Genomic DNA, 27,288 nt, shown 5'->3' with positions numbered 1-27,288 from the left:
TATGGTAAAAGGGACAATTAGGGAACCAGGATAGGAATGATTGGAAATCAACTACTATTCGAGTAGAGACTAGACCAAGAAAAAAGACAAATTTATAATTAGGGTTAGGTCTTTAACTAAGTCAATAAACTGTGATATGTAGGTGATCATGAATAATTTAGCTATATATTATTGTATTACAATGCTAGAAGTTTTAATGAATGTAGTACTCTTATCTACAGAGAAAAGAAACTGGGATGTAAACTAACAATTCATGCTATTTTTCTAAGTCCAAGGGCCATAACTTAATGGAAAATCTACGCACCGAGATGAAATTCGAACTTGATCTGTAACTTGTTATAGTAATGCAATGTACCAAATATGAAATGAATATCTGCAAGTACAACCCAAAAAAGTCTGGAAAACTGATAATTCATGCTATTTTCCTAAGTCCATGGACCATAACTAAGTTAAAAATCAACGGACCAAGACGAAATTCGAACTTGATCTGTAACTTGTTATGGCAAATCAACATACCAAATATAAAATGAATATCTGTAAGAACAGAGAGAAAAAGTGTGGAAAACTGGACGGACGGACAGACGGACGGAGCGCAAACCTAAAGTTCCCTTCGACTTCGTCGGTAAGGGATAAAAAACATCTTTAATGCTATTGATACTAAATTGAAACCAAATGGATATTTAGAATTAACAGATATTTCTTTACCAAAATTGTAAAGTTCATGATCCCAGGGGTAGAGTTTTGGTACTAGGGTGTGGCTAAAATGGTCAGTGAATAAATGTGTTAAGAATTATGAACATTTTTATTTTCTTGATAAATATCATTCCAATTCTTTTCATATCTGGTATGAAGCATGTAAATACAGGGCTCTTACATCCCCGGGACCTGATGGGCGGGGCAAAAACTGCCAAAAAATTTACCAATTTTCAAAAAACTTTCTTCTCTACAACCGCACATGTGTAAGAAAACCCAAATCACCAGTAAAATTTTATACCAGATATTTACCATTTGTATCATATCATTTTGAAGCATATAGAATGTAATTAAGAAAATCGCATTTTGGTGGTTACCGGTCGTATGTTGTTACTAAAAATAGATTGCGAAATGTCATGGTTGTGAAGTTGTTTGTGACCACTTTTCTACAAAATATGTGTTTCAAATCACTGACCAATGCAACTAAATTTTAATAAAAATCTATAAATATTGCATGCACTATTAACTGTTTAAACATCTAGTATTGATTGAAATTTTCATACTATTAGACTGAATAAATCATATGTGCTCCTTTGTTATCTGACCTGTTTTTATATTCATATGAAGCAGAATTTATTCAAAAACTTCTACGTGAGAAGAAAAAATCTCTTGCTGTGGCCTTCAGTTCGACATTTAGATATATCGACGACGTTTTGTCTATCAACAATAACAACTTTCATTCATATTTCGATTCAATATATCCATGTGAGCTCGAAATAAAAGACACCACAGAGTCGTCCACTTCTGCTTCATACTTAGATATTTTATTGAAAGTAGACATTAACGGCAAACTGACAACTCAACTGTATGACAAACGGGATGATTTCAGCTTCTCCATTGTCAACTTCCCATATTTATGTAGCAATATTCCATTATCTCTCTCAACTGATTCGATATGCAAGAGCTTGTACTGCGTATGGTCAGTTTTTAAATCGAGACAAGCTACTGACAAACAAGTTGATGGTACAGGGGTTTCAACAGTCTTGATTAAAGTAAGCATTTCGCAAATTCTATGGTCGTTATAACGGTCTAGTTTGTCAATACAACCTATCATTGGATCAAATGCTGTCTGGTGTATTGCATACCGATTGTTAGACCGTTCTTGGCACACTGATTTTGACTGCGGATAGCTCCGTTTACCTGTTCAGGATAGAGGGCTCACGGCGGGTGTGACCGGTCAACAGGGGATGCTTGCTCCTCCTAGGCACCTGATCCCACCTCTGGTGTGTCCAGGGTTCCGTGTTTGCCCAACTATCTATTTTGTATTGATTTTTAGGAGTTACGAGATTGATCCCTGTTCGTTATCTTCACCTTTCATACAGATATTCGTATTCTAATGACACCATGTTAACGTAACGGTGCGTTACGCTATTTTATAGAAAACAGAGCGTAAACCAATTGCTTACAATTCGGTTATGAGTTTATTTTGTACATTGTAGAAATAATTTGTGAAGTACTGTATGACTAAATGGTGCATATTACGCACATTGTTTTTAGATATCAACCTAATTTCTCGTTTCACATACATTCAAGAATTATCCACTCATGTAGATACGTCAGTTCATCAGATATTGAATAGGTAATGTTTTTAACGGTAGGTCAAACTCGAAGGTCACAAGGTCAAACAACCGGTCGCGGTTGCTCAGTGGTAGAGTGTTCGCTTCGTAACCGGGAGTTCGTGAGTTCGAGCCCCGCTAGTGCCATGGCCGCGTCGAACCTAAGACGTAAAAATAGGTAGCGATTGGTCCTTCGCCAAAGGCTTGGCATTTAGAAGCGAGAATCACTTCTCTTTCGTCACAATATTTTTTCAGAGAGCTACACTTCTGCAGCCAGACCCAACCAAGTCATCTGAAAAGAAAAGACTATGAAAACTGTGGATCCATCATTTGCGTAATGACAAGTTGAGGTTCGAAGCATTTGTATGAAGAAATGTGTACTTTCTGTCTAGTCTGCGACTCGGCTAAACGTCTTCTTTTCTCAATTTCTTTTTACGAAAGAATGGGTTCAAATCTATACGGCGCCAAACTTAAATGTTCGTGACTTGTCATGTTTACAGTGCGAACCGGAACCGACGTTGTGACGTCATAAATTAAACTTCACTATTTTTTTCAGAGAGCTACAGTTCTGCAGCTAGGTTGGGTCAGGAATTTAAAAACAACAACACTTTTTCACATCTCCCCTTCGCATTTGTGCAATTAACAGCTTGACAGGAAGCCATCAACCTATTTATTCGTAAAATCTACCACATGATCTTAGAATCTCATCAAAACCGGAACAGACGGTGTGTTGTCAAAATTATTGATTTTTGTGGTCTTGAATACAAAAGAGTTCCACATCATGGCAGCCTCTATAGATGGCGGGAATTTCAAGTCTAAAACGTTTTCAAATTAGTACTGAAGGTTATCTAGGCCGTATATCAACAGAATAATATGACAATTCTTATCATATGATTAATCCTATCATTTATCATGTAAAAGTTTTTGCGGTTGCCTTCCCCTTTAATAGCATACTGAATACCAGGTTACAAAATTACTTGGACTCCAACAATATTATAAATAATTTACTTTCAACCAAAATCCAGAACTAGTGACCATATGTTTGTACTTAAAACCCTGATTCAAAAATATACAAATAAGAAATCCAAATTGTATGTTTGCTTCATTGATTTTTCTAAAGCCTTTGATACTGTTTTACACTCTGCCTTCTTACACAGGTTGCACCAGGTAGACATAATGGGGCCTTTTTATAAGGTCATTAAGAATATATACACGGCAAACTCAATGTCTGTAAGATTTCAAAACAAACTTACTAGCTCATTTGAATCTAAAGTTGTTGCTAGACAAGGAGATAACGTAAGCCCAAATCTCTTTAAAATGTTAATCAATGGTATACCATCTTTATTTAATGATATTGATGATCCGGTTAAACTAGGTGACATTTCCCTGTATTGTCTATTGTATGCTGATGATTTAGGATTAATCTCTAAAACTGAAAGAGGACTTCAGCAATATATAAATAAGTTTGAATGCTACTGTGAAAAATATTGCCTGTCTGTCAATCTCAAGAAGACAAAAATTATTATATTTTGCAAAAGTGGTAAAAAATCAGTTGAAATTTTTTTTTTAGAACAAGGGTCATCATATGAATATCTAGGGATTCTTTTTTCCTCATCAGGCTCATTCACAAAATATCAGTTTTATCTCTACAAAAGAGCCTTAAAAGCATATTTCAAATTGGTCAAATGTTTTGGAAATATATACCCTGATACACTTATATGACCATACTGTAAAACCTGCACTGCTTTATGCGTGTGAAATCTGTAGAACAATAAATACAGATACATGTTCTGTAAAACGCCCCAATTATTGTATGGAAAACTTCTTTAAATAACAAAAGCAGTTGCATCCGTAGCATTCATTATATTTAAAATAAGTTGGATATACAATGCCCTACACATGATAAAATATTGTTTCAATTGTTACTAATAAGTTATATGAAAGATTTAAATATCAGTGGTGTAATACACTCTCAGACAATGCGGACAAACAATTTGGTAAACTACCAACCTATGCATTATTTAAAACAAGATTCTGTAGAGAAAATATTTTTCAGTAATTCGTAATCCTCATGTTTTGCAATGTTTCACAAATTTCAGAATCAGTTCTCATTCTTTGACTATTAAAACTGGACGTTACACACAAACACACGTAAATGAGAGAAATGTACTGTCTGCAGGTCTGACTGTGTAGACGATGAATTCCATTTTGTATTTGACTGTATACCAACACCTAAGAAAAACATTCATAGAGTCCATGAATATTTTGTACAAGAATTTTATAAATCTGTGTAATAGAGAAAAATTTATCTGGCTTATAAGCAACGAATGTAACAATATTATTGAAAAATTTGCCAATTACATACAAATGTATATAGCTTTTCATTACTAAGAAAAGTTGATTTATCATGAACTTGTAAATTTTATTTTTTTTTAAAATCTATCTTCTGGATAATCACTCTTATGATTTATGATTATGAACTTTGTATTCTATGTATGCACTCTGGGCCCAAAATTGGAAACAAATTACTTACTTACTTATAAACAATCACTGTACTGCATTATGAAAGTTCAGGAGATATTTGATAGGTTAGGTTTTCTTAAAAGTAGTTCAAACTCCGAGGTTGAGGTCACAAGGTTAGAAACTTTAAAACCGAAAAAACGTTTTGTCACAAGGAATTTATGAGTAAGGTTAAAGTTTTGAAATTTGGGTCAAACTCCAAGGTCAAGTTCACAATGTTAAATATCGTGCATGAAATTTAAGGCTCTACCATAGGTAATTTATCGTCTTTACAAATCGAGGTAACGAATCAATAACCCTTGACTTGTGAAGATGGTAATTTATATGCAGATTGTGAAAGCACTACCTTACATAGTTCGTGAGATAAGATAGGTTCAATTTTCTTAAAAGTAGGTTTAACTCCTGAACTATTCAAGGTCAAGATCAAATTAAAAGGTCAAAAGCTTTGAGACCAATATAAGGTCTTCTCATGAGCTTTAAGGAATGTGGATATGAAATATGACAGCTCTATCAGTCACCATTCAAAAGTTATGAGCAGTTTCAGACATACTCACAGACAGGAGAAAACAATATGCTCCGACTATAGTCGCGGAGGCATAAAAAATTTAAACCACACAACATGGGAACATTTGCATTGGGATATGATTTAGTGTGGCCCTGCTACTCTAGAAAATAATTTCCTGTATAGTCCCATATAAAACTCTGATCTCCTATTCTGACTCCACCCTACCTCATGGGTCCCTGAATTGAATAAATATGAATGCCCTTTACTCAATGATGATTTGTGCCAAATTTGATTGAAATTAGCCCATTGGTTCTTCATATATAGTTGAGCATGGGGATGAGGGTGTTAGGTTGAATTAGCTTTCCAATTTGCACGGCATGGTTTCAATCCATCAGTTTAAACTTACATAAATCAAATTCAATCTTATTACAAATATCTTCGTTAGTCGTTATTTTGGAGGTGTGTTGAATCAACCAATGAAATTAAATACCGATATTTTGGTAAGCCTCGTTCTGACGTTACAAACGTTATCGCGTGTCTTTACCAGACTCTCTGATCGTCGGATATTTACGAAAAAAGCAGAGCATCTGGTTGCACGAGCCTAATTTTGCATTTGAAAATAACTACGGTAACCGAAAAAAATAATAATGAATCCCCCCTCTCCTCCTCAACTGACAAGATTGAAATTATGAAAATTGACTCAATGTATTATTGATGGATGAACAACCTCCCCCTCCCCAATTTTAGGAGTGGAAATCGAAGCCTAGGCAAAAATGTTTTAAGGTGAATGAGACGAATGCATTTTTAATGTTATGAAGTGAATCCATGTGGACTCCCAACGATTCAAATAATCGAAGTTTGGGGGAAATTCTCTGAGGCAATATACATGTATATGATACGCTAACTATCACCCTACATCCCCTCCCCCCTGAATTTTAAAAGATGTGAAAAATATATATATCGAGATATAATGAGTCGTATGTCACTACTTAACCCTCCTCCATGTATTTGGAACTTGAAAGATTTTGAATATCAGTCAAAAGAACAAGTTAGGTTTTATTTGTTTTGATATGTTTATTTATTCTTGTCAATAAGACATCTTCTCCGGCTACTGCCCCCCCCCCACCCCCTCTTAAAAACGACATTATATGCATGTTTCCCACTCTTCCGTACATCCATATTACATCCCTCTGCCACACATCAATAACGCTGCTTCTTAAATTCGGTATCAGAACCAGTAAGTAAAATAAATCAATGAAATCATCAGATTGTTAGCTAAACCGGAAGAAAGCATGCCTATGTGAATAACCTCAGCAATCATCAATGTTTTGTAGTGATGAGCAGGTGGAGCACTGTGTAGGAACGGACTAAAGTACGTTACCCTAGTCTAAGATGGCGACGGGCAAATACGCTTCCACTTTTCTCTATAAGATATTGATGTTTTCTGTCTTGAGTTCTAAATTTATTTTGTACCAATTAAGAGCAATTCTATGTAATGATCAAAGAATTACTAAGGTACTGAAAAATGGAATGTCACAGAATATGCTCATACTTACCTTAAATGTTTCTTATTAAATACTTTCCTGAAACATATATATCAAAATTGAAAAAAATTAACCCTGTTGCTATGTTTTATAACCTTCACTTTTGAGTATGAGTATGATTTACAGCACGGTGTTTGAGTTTGCGTATGAAACAAGCTCAAATGTTTTACAACCTCCAGGCCAGCTATCAGTATCCATTGCTTGAAGCACTCTACAGTATAAATGGACATGTATGTGGAAGTTGATTGATCAAATTATCAAAAAGGTTGATTTGCTTGTGTTGAAATATGACTGATTAAGAATATTCTAATATATGTTATCATATACTTACGAGTTCCAACAGGTATAATGACACCAACATTCTCTCTGATTGAGACGGCATTTGTAAAAGTTAGTAGTCTGTCTTTTCTTCTTGTTGATTTTGATTCTGGGTGTGTTCTGATGCATGCTGGAATTTCAAACAAATTCTTCTGCTAGATTTCTCTCAAGAATATGGGAGAAATGTGACGAACAAATATGAAATGAACATTCAGTGTTATTGTCCGGTAATACACAGCACTCTGTTAGAACAATTTATACGTCTTTTTCAGCATGATTTTTCAAAATAACTTCATCGTTCGAACATTCTATAGAGTCAACAAAGTAATTGAAATAGCAAGCCATACTTCTCTTACATTTTCAGTTCTTTAAATCTCATAAAACACCTGTATCCCACTTAAATTCAATTCATATCGCCCTCTGCCAAACTAGTGTAGTAGATATTACCGTGATTGAGATGCAAGTATGCAACTTCAGTATCAATCAGACGCTTTTGTGCTTACATCATTAAACGTTTATGTGATCCAGACAGACGCTGACAATTGCTATATAAAGAGCGATTGCGGCGGCTGCTCAGAGTTGTCTGTCGGTAGCCGAAGAAGAAGGAAGGCGAAAAGGTAAGGAATTTCGTGTGCTCCATTTGCGGCTCTCAATATACTGCAGATATACCATTTGGAGTACATTGGGTTCCAAACCTAACATAATTCTGAGACAAAGAATAAATTAGTGTTTGAAACACAAGTAAGAGGTCTGGGAGCATTAGAGGCTCGGAAACATAGTTTCAGACCTAATAGTTAATCAGAGCACAGAAGCAGAATCTTAGAACCCGTATATTTTTCGGAATCATTGTTAATCATTGCTTTGTATATACTGACTAATTTATTTCTAACTGATTCTAGAGAAAGTTAAGTTATTTAACAATCAATAATAGGCGTAGGGAACGTCAAGTAAAGCAAAAAATCAACAAATATCAACACCCGTAATTGTAAGAGATTCTGGCATTGGTGTTTCGGAACAAAATGGCCCAGAGCGTAAAAGCGAATTTGGTGGTGCAAAACCAAAAGTGAAATTTAATACTGGTGTTGAGAGTCCTTTAGTTTCGGGCGACAGGAAATTTGAATCTAAACTAGAACTCGGTACTTATCCTGAAACACCACTGAATACCGTGAGTAATATCACAACGCGGAGAAATAAGAATGTCCGAGCTCAGGCTAATAGTTTAGAAGACGCAGCAGGAAGCAGGACTAATAGATCCAATAATTTAAAACCTGCAACGTATGACGGGACAACTTCATGGTTAGACTACAGGTCCCATTTCAATGCCTGTGGTTCGTTAAACAAGTGGTCAGAAATAGAAAAGGGAATGTATCTGGCAGTATCCCTACGTGGACAGGCCCAAGGTGTGCTTGGAAATTTGCCTGACAATTTACAGATGAACTTCCAAGAATTGTCTAGATCTTTAGAGGAACGTTTTTCTCCTGTGAACCAGACGGAATTATATCGAGCTCAGCTGAAAGAGAGGCGTCAACAAGCTACGGAAACTTTACCCCAGCTTGGTCAGGATATAAGACGTTTGACACGACTAGCATATCCAACAGCCTCAGCGGACGTGTGTGAAACATTGGCCAAAGGGTTTTTTATAGACTCTTTGTTAAGCTTGGATATGCGCCTAAGAATAAAACAATCAAGACCTGAAAATCTTAATAATGCTATACGGCATGCTGTTAAGCTAAATGCGTTCATTGGTGTAGAACGCACAAAACACAGCGACGCTTATGCTCGGGAAATACGCAACGAACAAAAGTCAGATGGAAGTAGATCGGACACTCTTGAAGAAGTGGTCAGATCTATGAAAGACATGCTTGAGAATCTTCAAAAAGATGTTGAAAAGCTAAAGCATAGACCACGAAAGTTCCAAAACAGAGAAAAAGCGGAATATTCGCCGGAAAAGTATGACAATAGTTCAGACAATCCTAATATTAGAAAATGTTTCAACTGTGGCAAGCCTGGACACTTGAGTAGAAACTGCAGGTTTCGAAATCCAGGGAATATAGTTGGGAAATCTGGAAAGGAAGGCTCTTAACCAAGTAAATTTAGAAGACCTGAGTATAAGAGTAAAAAGAAAGAAGGTACTACAAAATAACTAGCTTCGGAGAGCCTTGGACAAGTTAAGAGAGGCTGTGTTGGTGTCCAGAGAAAAGCAAATGAACCAGGCATGTACGTTTCAGGTACTGCTAATGGGGTGCAGATTTTTACACTCATTGATACAGGAGTGACTGTTACTCTTCTTTCAAAGAAAATATTTGACACCATAAACCGGGACATGAAAATATCTTTGACAAAGACAGATTTAAACATATTGTCAGCTACGGGTACTCCCTTGAATATTTTTGGAAAAACCCTCATCAAGTTTAAATTTGGGAGAAAGATCATTTACCAGACAGCATTAGTGGCGGACATTAACGTAGTTGCAATTTTAGGACTTGACTGCTTGCAGAAAAATAAAGGCGTAATTAATCTACAAGACAAGACCCTTGCGCTTGGGGACGAAACCCATTCCCTGTTTTGAAGGTAGGATAGGATGTTTCAGAATTGTTACTGCAGAAACATTGTCGCTTCCTTCAATGACAGAAATCATCACAACAGGGAAGGTAATTGTTTCAGACAACGATGAAATTGATATGGAATTCGGTGTGGTGGAACCCTGTGGCTTTTACTTAAATTCGGACAGGGGAATTGTTGGAAGAACTCTGGTGAAAAGGGGAAGCGATGTTCCCATACGGATGCTTAACCCCACTGATAGAAATATTACCATACATTCAGACATTACGGTTGGACAACTGTCAGCAGTCGAAGAGATACTCCAAGGTGAGCTTAACGAATCCGAATCTTTTAAGAATTTGCCTGATCACATAGAGCCATTGTTTGAAATAACAAAAACGAAACTAAGTAAGAAACAGGCAGAAGAAGTGAAACAACTTTTGTGTAGATATGCACACATCTTCACAAGGTCGGATAAGGATGTAGGACGAACTGCTATGACCAAACATAGGATAAATACAGGCAGTAACAAGCCAATAAAAGAAGTCCCAAGAAGGATTCCAGAACACATGAATGCAGAAGTTGAGAAACATATCAAAGAAATGTTGGAGAATAAAATCATTGAACCTTCTAACAGTCCTTGGGCATGAAGAGTAGTCCTCGTGAAGAAAAAAGATGGTTCCTCCCGGTTTTGCGTTGATTATAGACGTCTGAATGCCATCACGGAGAAAGATGCATATTCTATTCCACGAATAGATGAAACACTGGACCAACTGGCAGGATGCAAATGGTTTTCTACGCTTGATCTTCATTCAGGATACTGGCAAATTGAGATGGATGCTAAAGACAAAGCTAAAACGGCCTTTGTCACTCGAAAAGGCTTATATCATTTTAATGTTATGCCGTTTGGGCTATGTAACGCCCCAGCTACATTCGAAAGGTTGATGGAAACAGTTCTTGCGGGTTTATAATGGGACATTTGCCTCATTTACCTCGATGACATAATTGTTTATGCCAAAACCTTTGAGGACATGTACAAAAATTTAACAAAGGTGTTTAAGAAGCTCGCAGCAGCTGGATTGAAATTAAAGGCTAAGAAATGCACACTATTTGCGGAAAGTGTTGACTACTTGGGGCATGTGGTTTCCGAGAAAGGCATCTCTACAGACCCAAAGAAAACGGAAGCAATCCGTAATTGGCCTCAGCCACGAAATGTCACTGAGCTGCGATCATTTTTGGGATTCTGTAGCTATTACGGGAAGTTTGTTCCGAACTTTGCCTCTTTAGCTAAACCACTTCACGCATTGACCCAACAGAGTAAAAAATATATTTGGTCTGAAGAATGTCAAGAGTCTTTTGACATCTTGCGTGCTAAGTTGGTGAAAGCACCTTTGCTAACCCATCCAGATTTTTCAAAACCTTTTAGTCTTGACACAGACGCAAGCGACTCGGCGATTGGGGGTGTTTTGTCACAAATGCATGGCGGAGATGAGAAAGTAATTTGCTATGCAAGTCGTTGCCTTACTAAAGCTGAAAGGAAATACTGTGTCACGCGGAAGGAGTTGCTAGCAATTGTCAACTTCGTCAAACACCTCAGGCATTATTTGTATGGAAAGGCATTCGTTGTACGCACTGACCTTAAAATGGTTATTAAACAAAAAGGATGCGGAAGGACAGATGGTAAGGTGGATTGAAACATTGTCTATCTATGAAATACAGATTCAACATAGAGCTGGTAAGCTGCACCGAAATGCTGATTCTTTAAGCAGGATACCATGCAAACAATATAACAACGAATCCTGCGCTAACAAATTTGACCAACCTAAGGTCAAAATTAGATCATTGCACGAAGTTAAAGAGGTTAAGAATATGATTAACGTTCAGGAGATACAAAAACAAGACAATGACATAAGACTTGTGAAGTCATGGCTAGAAACCAATATCAGGCCAACGTTTGAGGAAATCAGAGGAAAGGGGTATTTTCTGAGATCTCTTTGGTGTCAATGGCACAGATTAACATTGGTAAATGGGATCGTATGCAGGAAATGGATTGTGCTGGAGACTGATGAAACAAGGCTTCAGCAAGTTATACCTCTCTTTGAAAGAAGAAATGTTTTAAAACAATGTCATGACGAAAAGACGGCTGGACATCTCGGGGTTGACAAAACATTGGCCAGAGTACAACAGAGATATTACTGGCCTAGTCTCCAACAGGATGTAAGGCTTTATGTCTCAAGATGCGACATTTGTACAAGACGTAAAAATCCGAACCCTAAAAAGATTGCACCAATCATGCAAATAGTGCAGTCAGGAATGCCCATGGATATAATAGCAGCAGACATTCTAGGCGAGTTGCCTATGACTGAAAATGGCAATAAATACATTCTTGTAGTCTCTGACTACTTTACGAAATGGACAGAAGCATATCCCATGCAAATATTGAATCTAAAACGGTGGCAAAAATTATTGTAGAAGAGGTCGTAACTAGGTTTGGAACACCAAGAATAATACATCCCGATCAAGGGCGACAACTTGAGAGCCAACTTTTTGGTGAGATGTGCAGGCTCTTGCACATTGAAAAAACACGCACTACTCCTTACCATCCCCAGTCAGATGGGATGGTAGAGCGATTCAATAGAACACTAACATCAATGCTAAATGCCTACATAGAAGACAACCAAAGCGACTGGGATTTACAACTCCCATACGTCATGATGGCGTACAGATCAGCAGTCCATAAATCTAATGGGCTAACACCAAATATGCTAATGTTAGGTCGTGAAATGACGTTACCGTTGGACCTTGTCTATGAAATGCCAGAACTCTTCAAACAAGAAGGTCCAAATCATTGGGTTTGGGTCTTACGCGAGAAACTAGAAAAAGCACATAATTTTGTGCGTCAGAATATTGAAACCGTAATGAACAATCAAAAGACTTACCATGATATGCGAATGTCATGGGAGAAGTTCAATCCGGGTGACAAGGTTTTTGTCTATTTTCCCAGAAAAAGATTGGTTGTTCTCCTAAACTTACGTCATTTTGGCGCGGACCATTTGAGGTTCTTGAACAATGGTCCGACGTCCTCTATGCTGTAGCATGTGGTAGAAAGGGTGAAAAGCAAGTTATTCATTGCGATAGAATGCGTAAGAAAAAGGATCAGACTCTGAGTTTTGAGAGTTCAGAACCAGAGGACGAAACATCGATGAACGATGAAGAGTTGGAAAACATTGAAGTAGAGTTGTCAAATGTACCGTATATACTCGCCTATAAGTCGGTTGTATTTTTTAAGGTTATTTTGTAGGAATTTGCCATTGACCCGCTTATAAGTCGGTACAAATTTTTGTCAGAGTCGGTCGACAATTTCAAGTCAATGCTGTAGTGTTTTTACCTATGTTTCAAAAAATATTTTGAGAAATTAATAATCATGAGGTGATCAATATCCAAGCCATACCTGTTTGGGGTTTAAACGCAACCCTTGATCTATTATGGGCAATGATCCCTTGTTTACCTAAGCTCCTAATTACCAGTACCTGACACCGTGTTTACTTAGTGGCACGCGCCTCGCGAAAACTGTTATAGTGGGATTCCGGTATAATTAATTGTATCAACAATTTTAAGAGTCAAGAATGATGATCTAAATTATCTGTTAACAATATTAAATTTTTTATGAAATATATTTCAGCCGGTATGCATACCGGTATGAATATTTCAATATTAAATCGGGTTCGTAATTCAATTTTACCGATAAACGATAGATTAGTTGAATATTGAAAGTATTAATTATAGCGGTATGTAAATAATTTTTAACTAGATAAAAATATGCAAATACTTGTATTTATACATAATTTTAAAAATACATAAACAATACAATATGTCTAGATAATCATTCATTTTGTGTGGTAGTTCATGATAATCGTCGGAGTTGTTTAAAATTTTAAACACTACATTACGCCGCCCAGAAAAATACCAATCTTCTTAGAACGCGCCTATAAGTCGGACACAGAGTTTTGGACCAAAAATTGACTCCCAAAAATCCGACTTATATACGGTAAATTCTGTAGAAGGATTAGTAAATGATAACGAACAAAAACGCGTTCGTAGGAAACCCAAATGGTTAGATGATTTTGAAACTTAAATCGCGGTTAGATTAGAACAATTGTTAATGTTGCTGCTGTGCTTGGAGTATAATTCAAATGATTTTCTTTTCGTTTCAGTCAATATGGCGAACACAAAAATCACGAAATCAAAGGAAAACAAATGCCCCTTATGTGAAAGCGAAGTAAATGGTAATCGTTGGAGCGAGCATTTGCTTATTTGTAATGGTGGAAGATTTCCATGCAATGTCTGTGGAAAACTATTCAAAAAGAGTGTCTACTTGATTCGCCATAAAAGAAAGTTTCATGATCAAAGAAAAGAGGAGGAAAGTAAAGAAAATGACGAGAAAGAAGAGGAACAAGAGTCCTGGTTGGAGCAAGATCCCGGTGACGTCATTCGTGAAACATTAAGTCTCAGTGACAGCGAGAGTAGTTCTTCAAGTGATTGTAATGAAGAAGACGATGATGTTGTTACTGGAAAACAGACAACTAAGAAAACAGAAGATACTGGTGAGATAGAGCAAAGTCCCCAAGTGGTGAAGAAAAGTGCAGAAATTAATATTGTTCAAACGTCATCTCCAGAGAAAAGAAGAGTAATCAGAAAAATTACTGCCCCAGCACCTGTTCATGCCCCAAAGAGAAAGACACCTATTTCCTTACCTGAGAAACTAACCCCGTTTGTATTTGGGTCAAAATGTACAAGAGGTGTCCAGACTAGTTGTTCAGTTGGCGGTGAACACAGAGTCTTGAAAAAAGAAAAGTTCACAAGGTGATTTCGAATTATGTCCAGGACAATAAGAAGATTGAAGAAATCACGGAAGAGGAAGAATTCATATATGAAGAATGAAAGATTGTTGATAAAAGTGTCAGATAACACATATTCTTCTAACATACTGCTACTTCATATAATATTTAGAGTTCATTGCTTGAAGCAATTATTTTGAACCCATAATGTCATGATATGTATTTTTCTCTTGAAAACAAAAAAAGAAAGAAAAAAAGAAGTTTTATTTTATTGATATGCGGGACGCATATGTTTCGGAGGCGTGGGTAATGTAGTAGAAATTACCGTGATTGAGATGCAAGTATGCAACTTCAGTATCAACTAGATACTGTCATGAGACAGTAATACCCGCACGTAAGTGTTTGCCTTTAAATATACTCTCCGTCCAAATGGCGAATCCAGGGATTGGCATCCCCCCTCCCTTTCTGTGGGACATCTTTGTAGTTTTTAAATATATATATATATGATACTGCTAATATTTGTAGGCAATTATTTTTAATGTACAAGTTAAATAAAAGATTAACTAGCACTGGATGATGCACGTATATTTATTTTTATCAATTCATTTTTTTTTTTTTTTTTTGATTTCTGGAACCTATAATGTTTAACTAGCAAAGAAGCCACAGTGTGATTTGGCTACGTCATTGCATCCTCAGTTCCAAAAGGGGATGGAGAAGTTGACTCAGTAATTTGACAACTACGCCTAACGCTATTAAAACAAAGTACTGTACGTATTTAAAGCCAAACCTCGATATACCAAATCTTCAAAACACGACTGAATTCATTGTTTAAACTTACATTTTCACTACATACCGTTTCAACTGCCTATCATAGAAGAGAGAGAGAGAGAGAGAGAGAGAGAGAGAGAGAGAGAGAGAGAGAGAGAGAGAGGTGTCAATAAATCGAACTTCTTTACCATTTCAAAAGAAAGAAATTGCCGTTGTCAATAAAAGCGACGAGGCTTATATTACTTCGCATTGGGATGGTTATAAAGGGCAAGTGACTGTAATCGCAAATGAAAGTTCCTAGCAGAAACAACACATAAGACATGGGCGAATCCAGAAGGGGGAGGGTCTAGGGCGTCCTGACCCCCCCCCCTCCCCTTTGGAGAACCAAACAATTTAAGAATTATTCAATTTTAACGAGACTTTGAGTCCAAATGATATGACAGGTAGATACTTACATGTATAATGTACTGTAACGTGCGAGACCCGAGCGATCTCCTTGGGATCGTACTTGGTTTGCCCAAGTCTTATAAGGATAATAACGAATGCAAAATATACAGATAATGGACACTTGTCTAGTGTAAAACAAATTCTAATATACAGATATGCTTGTGTCACTTGCCTAGTGCTATAATTAACAAAGAGAACTCACTTATGCCTATTTTAATCAAGGTGCTGCCTCTTGGCTACCCACACCACTTGGCAGCTTGCCACTTGGCTTACTCACACCACTTGGCAGCTTGCCACTTGGTAGCTTGCCACTTGGTCACCCGCACTTGCCACTTGGTAGCTTGCCACTTGGTCACCCGCACTTGCCACTTGGCTTATGCAAACAATGTATGGCCACACGACCCGTAGTCAACTTGGCTCTCTGTGATCACTTGGTCACTCGCACTTGTCAAACAGTAGTATACCTACGATAACTACTTACACTAGTTCTGACTCTCACGACTATGGTCTCTAGTTTGTAATTAAGCCCGACAACAATTCGTCGTCATGCAAGTTGAACACATCAATTCACACTAGCACCCCGGCCTTTTTCCAATATAAATGATCTTTACGTCAATAAGCATAATTTTCTATAGGCAAGAATCCGATTTTTGAGCTTACTTTGCTCATCTGAACCAAACATTCATTTTCATCTTATTTATATACATACAACATTCATTCTTGTAATTTCTTTTAATCAATTAACACGTTAATCAAATTATATACAATGATTTCTTGATTTACAAAATACTGCAAAGGGGAATAACTCTCAACCGCTTCAGTACTACTAATTGCTTCATTCAAATTCATCAACACCAGTATAATTATCATTTAATTCTAGGATAAATAAGACGACACACTGATAAAATATTTACGATATTTTCGTCAGATGCAAGTATCGCTTTTAAAAAGAATTCTTAAAAAGTATATGTAACATAAAGAAATTTGTTTAAGAAATAGAAAATTTGAAAGTGAAAAGGAAGTGCCAGGAAATGTTCAGAATGCACGAGTTGCACCATATATCCTACAGCTTCTGGGGGCCTAGGCCGCCCCCAGCCTACAGGGAGTAACTCTCTCTCTCTCTCTCTCTCTCTCTCTCTCTCTCTCTCTCTCTCTCTCTCTCTCTCATTTCTTTGCGATATTAGACATAAATAGCGGATGGACGTTGTGAAAAGTATCTAAAAGATCAAGTGCTGACCCCCCCCCCCCACTTCGAAAATCCATGCATCCGTTTCTGTAAGATCTACTTCACAAGCTCATATTACAGAGATAGAATGATACCCTAATTGGTATCCAGGTTTTCTGCAATTCGTTGTAGTTACTTCAGTGTGTATTTTTTACGACAAGTTTAATTTTTAGAGAATTACATGCTCAAACAAATGTGATAAAAGTTGATGACCAGCTTATCATCATATGCTGTCCCCCCCCCCTCTCTCTAAATATATCTATGATCATTTGACCCAATCTCTACCCAGAGTTGTCGTTCCTTGCTCTCACTTACACCTCTGTTAACGTCTCAAAATAAGCAATGTTATTCCACATGTAAATCCACTTTTTTACGGCTAATAAAACTAAGAACTATTTTATAAAATATCGGGAAAATGTAGGACAAGCAACTATTTGTAGAGTTTTTTTTCCATTACTATATATTCTTCATGTACCTATGTATAGACATGGTGCAATAAGGACTACCCGATATCCACGTTTCAACCCAAATCAATGCTTTTTGTGTCACAAAAAGACTTGAAATCTGCTCAATATTTATTTATTTACGTATATTTTTGTAACTGAAGTCAAAACCATACTTTATTTGAGCATACGTGCCATTTTACAAAAATCTTGTAAAACCCTTGAGACGTTAACAGGGGTGTAAGTGTGTACTGCCCCAACGTCAGTAAGTTAACCAGATCAAAGTGTTTCAGTTGAATTTATTATGATAACACAATGATGTTGATGGTAAAAAGCTGTAAAAGATACAAAAAGTTCAATTACAATTGATGTCCAAACATGCGTTCCATAAATAGACACACAACATAATTAAAGAATGAATTATGGCACAAACTGTTTTCCATAGTTTTAAATTTTGAACAAGGCCACATTCTAATTTACTAGCAATTCCAAAATTTATACTATTGTCTTTGATTACAGTGCAGAACACAATACCAAACTCATAGAAAATAATGATTGCATCACATAACTACTCATTTTACAAAATGATAGCAAACGTTCAATATGTGAAACACGTGGTACATCGTACATTCAGTACGGTCACTTAATAGTCCACCTAGATAAGCTACTACATACAAAATGTACAATACAAACTTTCCAGTTAATACTATGACTAGATAAAACAGAATATTCAACTACTTACACTGTGATGGGCCACAATTTGCGATATTGAACACGAGGTCAGAAAAACGTGTAACCAAAAAATATGGCGGTTCATAACTAAACAATATCCAAAGAGAGATAACTCAATATAAGAGAAGTCAAAAGATAACTCTTGCCGGGACGGCACACTCCTCGCCTGATGTTATTTGACATCACTTCTAAATTGCTATTTCAACTACACAGTCACAGTCATAAAATGTGAAGATACATGTAAGAGTAGAGTTGGCCTAATCGTCAGACAACAAAAGCACAACTTCGGTCACAGGACGCGTGAACACCGATGATCCACCTTCACGATACACTACTCGGACCTCTACCTTCCTAACCTTGCCATCACTACTAGGGAAGACTTTGGTGATGATACCCATTGGCCAATAGTTGCGTGCAACTGAATTGTCTCTCATCAGAACCACATCTCCCTCTGAAAGGTTACGCCGATCGTATTTCCATTTTCGATAACTCTGTAGAGTGTCTAGGTATTGTGATTTCCATCTTCTCCAGAACACTTCAGCGAGGTGTTGGACACGTTTCCATTGTGCACGGTACATGTTCTTCTCATCTACTGTTGGCAAACTGATACTCGTCATGGCTGGTTTTTGAGTAAGCATCATGGATGGACTCAAAGGTAGAGGGTTTTCAGGGTCGGTCGATAACGATACGAGAAGTCGTGAGTTCACTATTGCAGATGCCTCTGCAAGAAATGTTGTAAGAACCTCATGTGTCAAGGAACCAGGGAGTATCTCTGATAGCATTGCATCAAGAATCCTTCTCGTTACCCCAATCAAGCGCTCCCACACACCTCCCATATGGGAGGAATGTGGTGGGTTGAATAGCCAAGTTGTTCCATTGTTATACAAGAAGTTCTTCACAGGTCCATCTTCCACGTTTATGGTGTCGATTTGGAGATCTTCTGTTGCACCCACAAAATTTGTTCCCCTATCCGAACGAACTTGTACAACCTTGCCACGGATGGCAACGAAACGCTTGAATGCATTAATAAATGCAGATGAACTTATGTCTTCTACCACCTCGATATGGATACCTCTAGTTGCCAGACAGGTAAAGAGTATGGCCCAACGTTTTGCACGTGCAGCTCCACCTCTTGTTCTCCGAGTGACCACTTCCCAAGGACCGAAAGTGTCAAGGCCTACATAAGTGAACGGAGGGCTTGGCTCTACACGTTCGGGTGGCAGATCAGCCATCTTCTGGTGCTCCATCTGTCCACGTAGTTTCCTACACTTAACGCACTTATGGATGACAGACGAGATCAAACGTTTGCCTCCAATGATCCAAAACCCGGCGTTTCGTATAGTTCCAGAGGTTATGTGTCTACCCTGATGTTTGGCAAGAGAATGGAAATGTCTGACAAGAAGCAGAGCGATGTGATGTCGGCCTGGAATGATGACTGGGTTTCTGACATCGCGAGGAATCTTGCTCCTGTTCAACCTTCCTCCAACTCTCAGTACGCCTTCGTTGTCAAGGAAAACATCAAGAGACAGTAAGGTACTTGACTTCAGTAAAGGTTCGCCATGAACTAGAGATTCATATTCTTCAAAGTAAAACTCTCGTTGAACTGCCTTGATGATCATCAACTCTGCTTGCTGAAAGGCATCAACAGTTTTGGATTTGGAACACACATGCCACCCCGCACAATCACTGTTGCAATGGAATGATTCTGCAATGTGTTTCAGCAAAGAGAAAGTCTCTGTGAGATTCTTCCAAGTTGAGAATCTAGAGAATCTGTCAGATCCCAATGACGGAGCGGTCACACATGTTTTATTGGAGATGACAACTGATCTCACTTCCTTGTCGTTGTCCGGGTCAATGATTTCAAATGTTTCATTGATGGGTTGGGTTTGTTCTATAAGATAAGCTGGTCCTTTTATCCAAGCGCTATCTTTCAAGTCTTGTGCTGGTAAAGCACGAGTAGCCTGATCTGCAGGATTCCTTTCCGTTGGAACAAATGACCACTGGACCGGTTTAGTCATTTTCTGAATGAATGACACACGATTGGTTACGTAAGTGTAAAATCGTCTTGATGTGTTATAAATGTATCCAAGGACCACACGACTGTCAGAATACATACTGAATTCATCAATCGGAATCGAAAGGTGATCTGAGATGGAACAAGCTAGTTCCACAGCCAATACCGCTGCACACAATTCCAGTCGCGGAATTGTGTGTCCATGAGGTGGAGCGAGTTTTGCTCTTCCCATGACGAAACCGACGTTGCATTCATCTTTCTGAGAAGTTGTCTTCAGGTAGCCAACTGCGGCAATTGCAAGTTCAGACGCATCACAGAAGATATGAACCGATTTCTCTTTACAGTTTGACAGGGAACCAGGTAGGTATGTACGTGGTATTTTGATATCCTCTAGATGAACTAATGACTCCTTCCAGCGTTTCCAGTCACCCATCTGTTCTGCTGGTAACGTTTCATCCCAGTCGATCGCACCACATACCAGGTGTCTCAGGAGACTCTTTCCTTCAAGTACAACAGGAGCAAGAAACCCAATGGGGTCGAATATGCTGTTTATCGTAGATAATACTCCTCTTTTCGTGTAAGGTTTGTCTCCCGTAGCGACTTGAAAGAAAAATACATCAGATTCCAAGTTCCAGTTGAGTCCTAGACTACGTTGGTTCGGAAGAGAGTCCTTTCCAAATTCAAGTTCCTTCATACCTTTAGCTAAATCATCTGCTGGAAAGGCGTTCAGCACGTCTTTGTGGTTAGAGGCTATCTTATGTAATCGCAAGTTGCCTTGTGACTGGAGAGCTTGTTGTGTTCGCTTCATCAGGTCAATAGCTTGTGGGACAGTAGGAAGAGATAACAGACCATCATCGACGTAGAAATTGTTCTCTACAAAGTCAGTTACATCCTTCCCAAATTCTGGCTCAGCAACTGCTGCTGTCTTGCGAAGACCATAAGTGGCAATTGACGGTGACGGGCTATTTCCGAACACATGAACCGTCATTCTGAATTCTATCATTGTTCTGTTTGGATCATTCTCTTCATACCAAAAGAACCTTAGGAAGTTTCGATGATCCTCGCGTACCTTAAAGCAGTAAAACATCTGCTGGATGTCGCCCATGATTGCAACTGATTCCTTGCAGACTATTGGTAAGATCTGGCCCAGTTAGAAGAACATCATTTAAAGATAATCCTCCATATTTAGCTGAAGAGTCAAACACGGCTCGTAGTTGATCAGGCTTTTTGGGGTGATATATGCCAAATATGGGAAGAAACCAACATTCTTCTTGTTCTGATATTGGTGGTGCAACCTCTGCATGGCCATTTTTCAAGATTCCGTCCATGAATGCAAGAAAATGTTCTTTCTTAATTGGATTTTTCTGAAGATTGACATCTAATGCATTGGCTCTTCTAAGAGCGAGTGATCTGTTGTTCGGAAGTTTCAATCGTTGTTGGCGAAAGGGTAGAGGGGCAACCCAGTTTCCAGTGTTGTCCTTCTGAAGGCTTTCGTGCATGATTTGAAGGAATTCACGATCATCTACAGACATGCCTGGTTTTTCATCGTCCTTTGTCCTCTGAAAAACATTCTTGCCAAAGTCTTCATTGTTAAGATGTGTTGCTGCGTTTCTGTTGCTGAAACCATAATGTCGGTTAGAATCTTCACAAATCCTGAACTCATTTGTACAGGGAGGAAATAATGATACACGACCGGATCCTAGTAAGTGGGTTTTGTATGTGTTGACCACTGCTGGTGCATGAGTCTTGCCTAAACAAGTTTCACCTATTATGGCCCACCCAAGATGAAGTTTCTGTGCGTAAGGTTGGTTACCATAACCAATGCGTTGATCAAGGACATGGTGAGCCTGGATAATGTCTCTTCCCAGGAGCAAAATAATGTCCGCATCATGATCGAGTGGAGGAATGAATCTTGCTACATCACGAAGATGGCTGTAATGCAACGCAATGTCCTGTGTGGGAATCTCATCGCGTACATTTGGAACCTGACTGCATTCGATCAAAGTCGGTAGATTCATCTTACAGCTACTGTCGTATGACTCAACAACAAAACCTTCTGCTTTCCTTCCCGATGTCTGAATAGTTCCACCACATGATGAGAGCATGTATGAAGTAGAGTCACTCTGTATGTTAAACAGCTCAAAGAACTCGGGACTGACAAGAGAACGGTTCGATTGATCATCAATGACTGTATACATCAGTTTTGCATGCTGGGGTTGTTCTTTTGGGAATACTCGAACAAGTAAGGTTTTAGCACAAGACTTGCCACCAAAGTTCCTTCCACAAATTTCAGTGCAAGCAACTTTCACATCTGAAGTTTCCTTAGAGTCATGCTTCTCCCCGCCATCATGCCTTCGTTCTAATCGGTTCTTTGCGGCATGACAATGGAGTGCTGTGGGATGAGATGCACTGTCACATTCGTCACACTTCACAGGGACTGAACAGTCTCTTTGTTTATGTGATCGTGATTCACAACATCTAAAACAAATGTTTTTGTCCTTTAAGAACTTCCTTCTTTCTTCCAGGGATTTCATCGCGAAGCCCTTGCATTTATTAAGGGAGTGAAATGTATTGTGCAAGGGACATTTTCTTTCCTCTTTGTCTTCCTCCGCCCGAGATATATCCGTTTTCTTGGAAGAAACATGTAAATTCCTTTCACGTACACGTTTGCCATGCTGTTGACTGTCTATTTTAGATTCCATAAAGTAAGTGAATGATGGGTTGTTCTTTGTGCGACTCTGCTCCCGAATAAAGTCTGCGAAGACTGTAAAAGGTGGGAATGATACACAATGATCCTTCATGTATTTCACCGCTACATTTGTCCACTTTTCCTGGAGGCTGAATGGAAGCTTTCTCACTATAGGAATCACACCCGTAGAGCTATCGAAATAAGCCAACAAACAAGAGTATCTGCTATCTTCCTTGGCTGCATTTATCTCGTCGATGATGTCAGACAGATCATATAAACGATGGATGTCCTTAGAAGTGATAGTAGGAAATGTATCTAGCTTTGACTTCAGTGTTGCTTCCATCATCTCAGGGCATCCATATCTTTCTTCTAGTCGGGTCCAGCATCTTGTAAGTGCGCGAGCTGGGTTGTTCGAGTTGGCAGCCTTGATGCTCAACATGTGCTGCTGAGATAAGGGACCCGTCCATTTAACAAGAAGATCAACTTCCTCTGCTGGAGTGACTTTGAGATCAAACATGATAGATTTGAAGCTATTCTTCCATGTAGGATAGAATTCTGGCTTGTCATTAAAGTGGATCAGACGTGAAAAGAGCAATTCCTTTTTTAACAGAAATTGTGTGAAATCTGTTGCAAGACACTGAGAAGCAGTCTGACCCGAAGGTGTTTGCACAAAATCTGGCGGTGGAGTTCGTGAGTATACAGGCACATTTGATTCTTGAGCAAGTTGAGCATTGCTGATGGGCATTGGAGGATGAAGAGGTGTATTTCGAAACGAATGTGGTTCATTTGAAGCTACTGTGGTGTGCATATTCATCGGAAATGGTTGAATGTTTTCATAACAGCCTAATGGGCGGCTTGTGCTCTCAACATATTCTCTAGTACGCTTCATAGGGTTTTCTTGCCCGAGATTATATAAATCATCCTGTGTCGAACTATGTTGTCGATTGTCTAAATCACTTTGTGTCGAACTACGTTGTTCTCCTTCTTCGAGGAAACTTGCTTCTGCATCTAAAACTGCAGCTTCTCGTTTAACGCTTAGCAAATCCATTTCTGCACTTATCTCTGCTGTTTGCTTTAGTGTTATTGCACGTTGAAACTCGAGTTCTGCTTGTTTTTTCTTCAGCTGTGCTTCGTCTTCTGCAAATTGTATAGAGACCTTTAGAGCTTCAGCCTTGGCTCGCTTTACTGTGGCAGAAGAAATTTGGCTAATCCGCGAATTTCTAGAAGTTCTCGAGCGCCTAGAAGACACAGTAGACAAGGTGTCTTGCTTATTCTGAATTAGCATGCATAATCTTTTCATGGCAGAGTCAACTTGCACTCTGTAATTTCGTAAAGTCACATTGAAGTGATTTCTCTTTTCTTCACAAACATCGGAGTTGTGACGGTTTAGGAATTCCATATAAGAATGGCACTCGTTCTCCAACTGTTCCACATGTTTTGAAATGTCCTGCTTCAGGAATAGAAATGCATTTAAATCATTAGGTGTCTTATCTACACCTTTGAGGTTAATATCAACAACAGTCCATACTTTCTCTATCCGCTGTGTATATTTCTCAACAGCTTGTTCAAACTGTTCGAGACCTTTTTCAGTAAGAACGACTTTGCGTATTGATGTCTCTTCTTCGTCCACAGTGTCGTGAAGCATGTCGGTAGGTTTCTCTTTACTCATTTCGATGTTCAGATCACATTAGACGATGACCGAGGATGTCCGTGTCTGTAGTGACGACTTTCACAAAAGGCTTGATGTAGTCTTTTTACTGTACTGCCCCAACGTCAGTAAGTTAACCAGATCAAAGTGTTTCAGTTGAATTTATTATGATAACACAATGATGTTGATGGTAAAAAGCTGTAAAAGATACAAAAAGTTCAATTACAATTGATGTCCAAACATGCGTTCCATAAATAGACACACAACATAATTAAAGAATGAATTATGGCACAAACTGTTTTCCATAGTTTTAAATTTTGAACAAGGCCACATTCTAATTTACTAGCAATTCCAAAATTTATACTATTGTCTTTGATTACAGTGCAGAACACAATACCAAACTCATAGAAAATAATGATTGCATCACATAACTACTCATTTTACAAAATGATAGCAAACGTTCAATATGTGAAACACGTGGTACATCGTACATTCAGTACGGTCACTTAATAGTCCACCTAGATAAGCTACTACATACAAAATGTACAATACAAACTTTCCAGTTAATACTATGACTAGATAAAACAGAATATTCAACTACTTACACTGTGATGGGCCACAATTTGCGATATTGAACACGAGGTCAGAAAAACGTGTAACCAAAAAATATGGCGGTTCATAACTAAACAATATCCAAAGAGAGATAACTCAATATAAGAGAAGTCAAAAGATAACTCTTGCCGGGACGGCACAAAGTGAGAGCAAGGAACGACAACTCTGGGTAGAGATTGCATTTGACCCGGCATGACTTTTTAGTGAGCAAAATATTTACGAAGGTAATGTGACCAGATGATTTAAAGAGAAGAAATAATGGAGTTAGAATGATATCAATGTTGTTTATTTGTGTTTGAATGCATGATGATGCTCATTGTACATTGATAAAGTGGCTTTTTTATAGGATCCGAAACAGTGACATGTGAGAGAGTTGGTTGGCGGGGATTTCTACTTTCACTTTTGAGGATGCAGTAAACGGACGACAGGAGGGGAAGCTGCGCATTTCCTCGTTGGATGATTTGTGTACATGTGTGGACGTGAATGTCATTTCAGTGAATTCACTTGGATTTAAGAGGCTGAGCAAAGGCACAAAGAAAATGTTTCCTGAGTATAGAGTCTGAACAAAGGATATTGCATCATTCCTGATCAGGCAAGTCTTGCTTATTCATTTATTTCATTTTATTTATCATTTTTTCCCCTTTCTTTTTTTGAATATTTTTTTATTCATTTATTGGTTTACAATATTACAGAAGGTGAAATGTACATGTATAACTCTATCTGTGGTATGTGTATTTGTTTTAATTTGGGGGTGGGGTGGGGTGGGGGGGTATTATCAGTTTGTGTAGAGTGTCAATTTTGTGTATTGCTTAAAAATCAGTACCAGTGCCCTAATGTTGAACATTGGGCAGATATGTAAATTGGCACTTGGTTGGTTCATGCAGTCCTCCTTTACATTGACAGAGCTTTCCCACGGAGACTGTTTCTCCAAGTTATGCGTAGAGTGTCGGTCATCTATCTGTGTATTGCAAGTACTTGGTGCAGACAGCTATCATTCTGAATCCCGTGAAGGAAGGGGATATAGACTTCCTTTGGAATGATGTACATACTCAATGTTGTGTCGCTTGTGGAGACCCACATCTTGAAGAGTGACCTTGACTTTTGACCTTGACCCATGTTTTAAGTCAACCACTTAAGACCTTGTGGAGGAGAAAGTGATCTTGACCTTGACCCACTTTCAATATCATTCAAGGTCAACAATCCTAGAATATCATGTGACTACTCCTAAAGATGTAGATGGAGCTTTATGATAGAAAACGTCATTTTTCGGCCCCTATTTGCCCCCTGGGACTAATATGAAAATTCCAAAACCTTATTGCACATCTACAGGACATTACTATTCAGCTCCTTGAATATCATGTGACTATTCCTAAAGATGTAGATGGAGTTTAAATGACAAGCTTTGTGATAGAAAACTTCATTTTTCGGCCCCTATTTGCTCCCTGGGGCCAATATGAAAATTCCAAAACCTTATTGCACATCTACAGGACACCAGCAATCATCTTCCAAAAGATTATTAGGCTACTGTGTAAATTGTAAGAGGAGTTCTGGGAACCAGGGTTGTGTTAAAAAGCATAATTTTCGACCCCCATTTGGCCCCCAGGGTGAAAATAAAAATTCCGAAACCTTATTGCACATCTACAGGACCCAACCAATCATCTTCCAAAAGATGATTGGGCTACTGCATGAAATGTAGAAGGAGTTCTGGGAACCAGGTTGTTGTTGAAAAAACGTCATTTTTTGACCCCCGTTTTGCCCCCAGGGTAAAATTGAATATTCTAAAACCTTATCATATATCTACAGTACACCACCTATCATATTCCAAAAGATCAATTGGTTACCACTTGAAATAAAAGAGCAGTTTGAGGAAGAAGAAAGTGTGACAGACGGACGGACCAGGGTAACAGCAATATACCCGAACTTTCTTTAGAAAGTGCGGGTATAATCAGACGCTTTTGTGCTTACGTCATTAAACGTTTATGTGATCCAGACAGACGCTGACAATTGCTATATAAAGAGCGATTGCGGCGGCTGCTCAGAGTTGTCTGTCGGTAGCCGAAGAAGAAGGAAGGCGAAAAGGTAAGGAATTTCGTGTGCTCCATTTGCGGCTCTCAATATACTGCAGATATACCATT

General features: G+C 38.3%; 2 protein-coding genes and 1 long non-coding RNA gene across 3 annotated transcripts; all 3 read right to left on the bottom strand.

Annotated features, from left to right (window-relative positions):
* Window positions 1-17,740: 17,740 nt before the first annotated feature.
* LOC130054616 (uncharacterized) lies at window positions 17,741-20,303 on the bottom strand. The gene is made up of 2 exons (XM_056164971.1): window positions 18,201-20,303; window positions 17,741-17,793 (listed from the first exon to the last, which is right to left on the bottom strand). The coding sequence occupies exon 1, from the start codon at window positions 20,206-20,208 to the stop codon at window positions 18,448-18,450; it is 1,761 nt and encodes a 586-aa protein (XP_056020946.1). The 5' UTR covers window positions 20,209-20,303; the 3' UTR covers window positions 17,741-17,793; window positions 18,201-18,447.
* On the bottom strand, window positions 20,294-21,192 carry LOC130054976 (uncharacterized). Its single transcript, XM_056166114.1, has 2 exons — window positions 20,371-21,192; window positions 20,294-20,305 (listed from the first exon to the last, which is right to left on the bottom strand). Exons 1-2 carry the CDS (start codon window positions 21,190-21,192, stop codon window positions 20,294-20,296), a joined length of 834 nt encoding a protein of 277 aa, XP_056022089.1.
* Window positions 21,193-24,686: 3,494 nt separating this feature from the next.
* LOC130054615 (uncharacterized) lies at window positions 24,687-25,285 on the bottom strand. Its single transcript, XR_008802937.1, has 2 exons — window positions 25,147-25,285; window positions 24,687-24,739 (listed from the first exon to the last, which is right to left on the bottom strand). It is a non-coding gene; the product is annotated as an uncharacterized LOC130054615 (long non-coding RNA).
* Between the last annotated feature and the right edge of the window lie 2,003 nt (window positions 25,286-27,288).

This window comes from Ostrea edulis, chromosome 5 (assembly GCF_947568905.1).
Source record: "Ostrea edulis chromosome 5, xbOstEdul1.1, whole genome shotgun sequence".
In the NCBI taxonomy this organism is placed as follows: Eukaryota; Metazoa; Mollusca; class Bivalvia; order Ostreida; family Ostreidae; genus Ostrea; species Ostrea edulis.
Note: the sequence above shows the minus strand (reverse complement) of the source record. Positions and strands in the feature narration are given on the sequence as shown.

What these genes read in the sequence shown, in the direction of transcription:
- LOC130054616 (XM_056164971.1), bottom strand. Translation starts at nt 20,208, where the DNA reads ATGACTAAACCGGTCCAGTGGTCATTTGTTCCAACGGAAAGGAATCCT.
- LOC130054976 (XM_056166114.1), bottom strand. Translation starts at nt 21,192, where the DNA reads ATGACGGTTCATGTGTTCGGAAATAGCCCGTCACCGTCAATTGCCACT.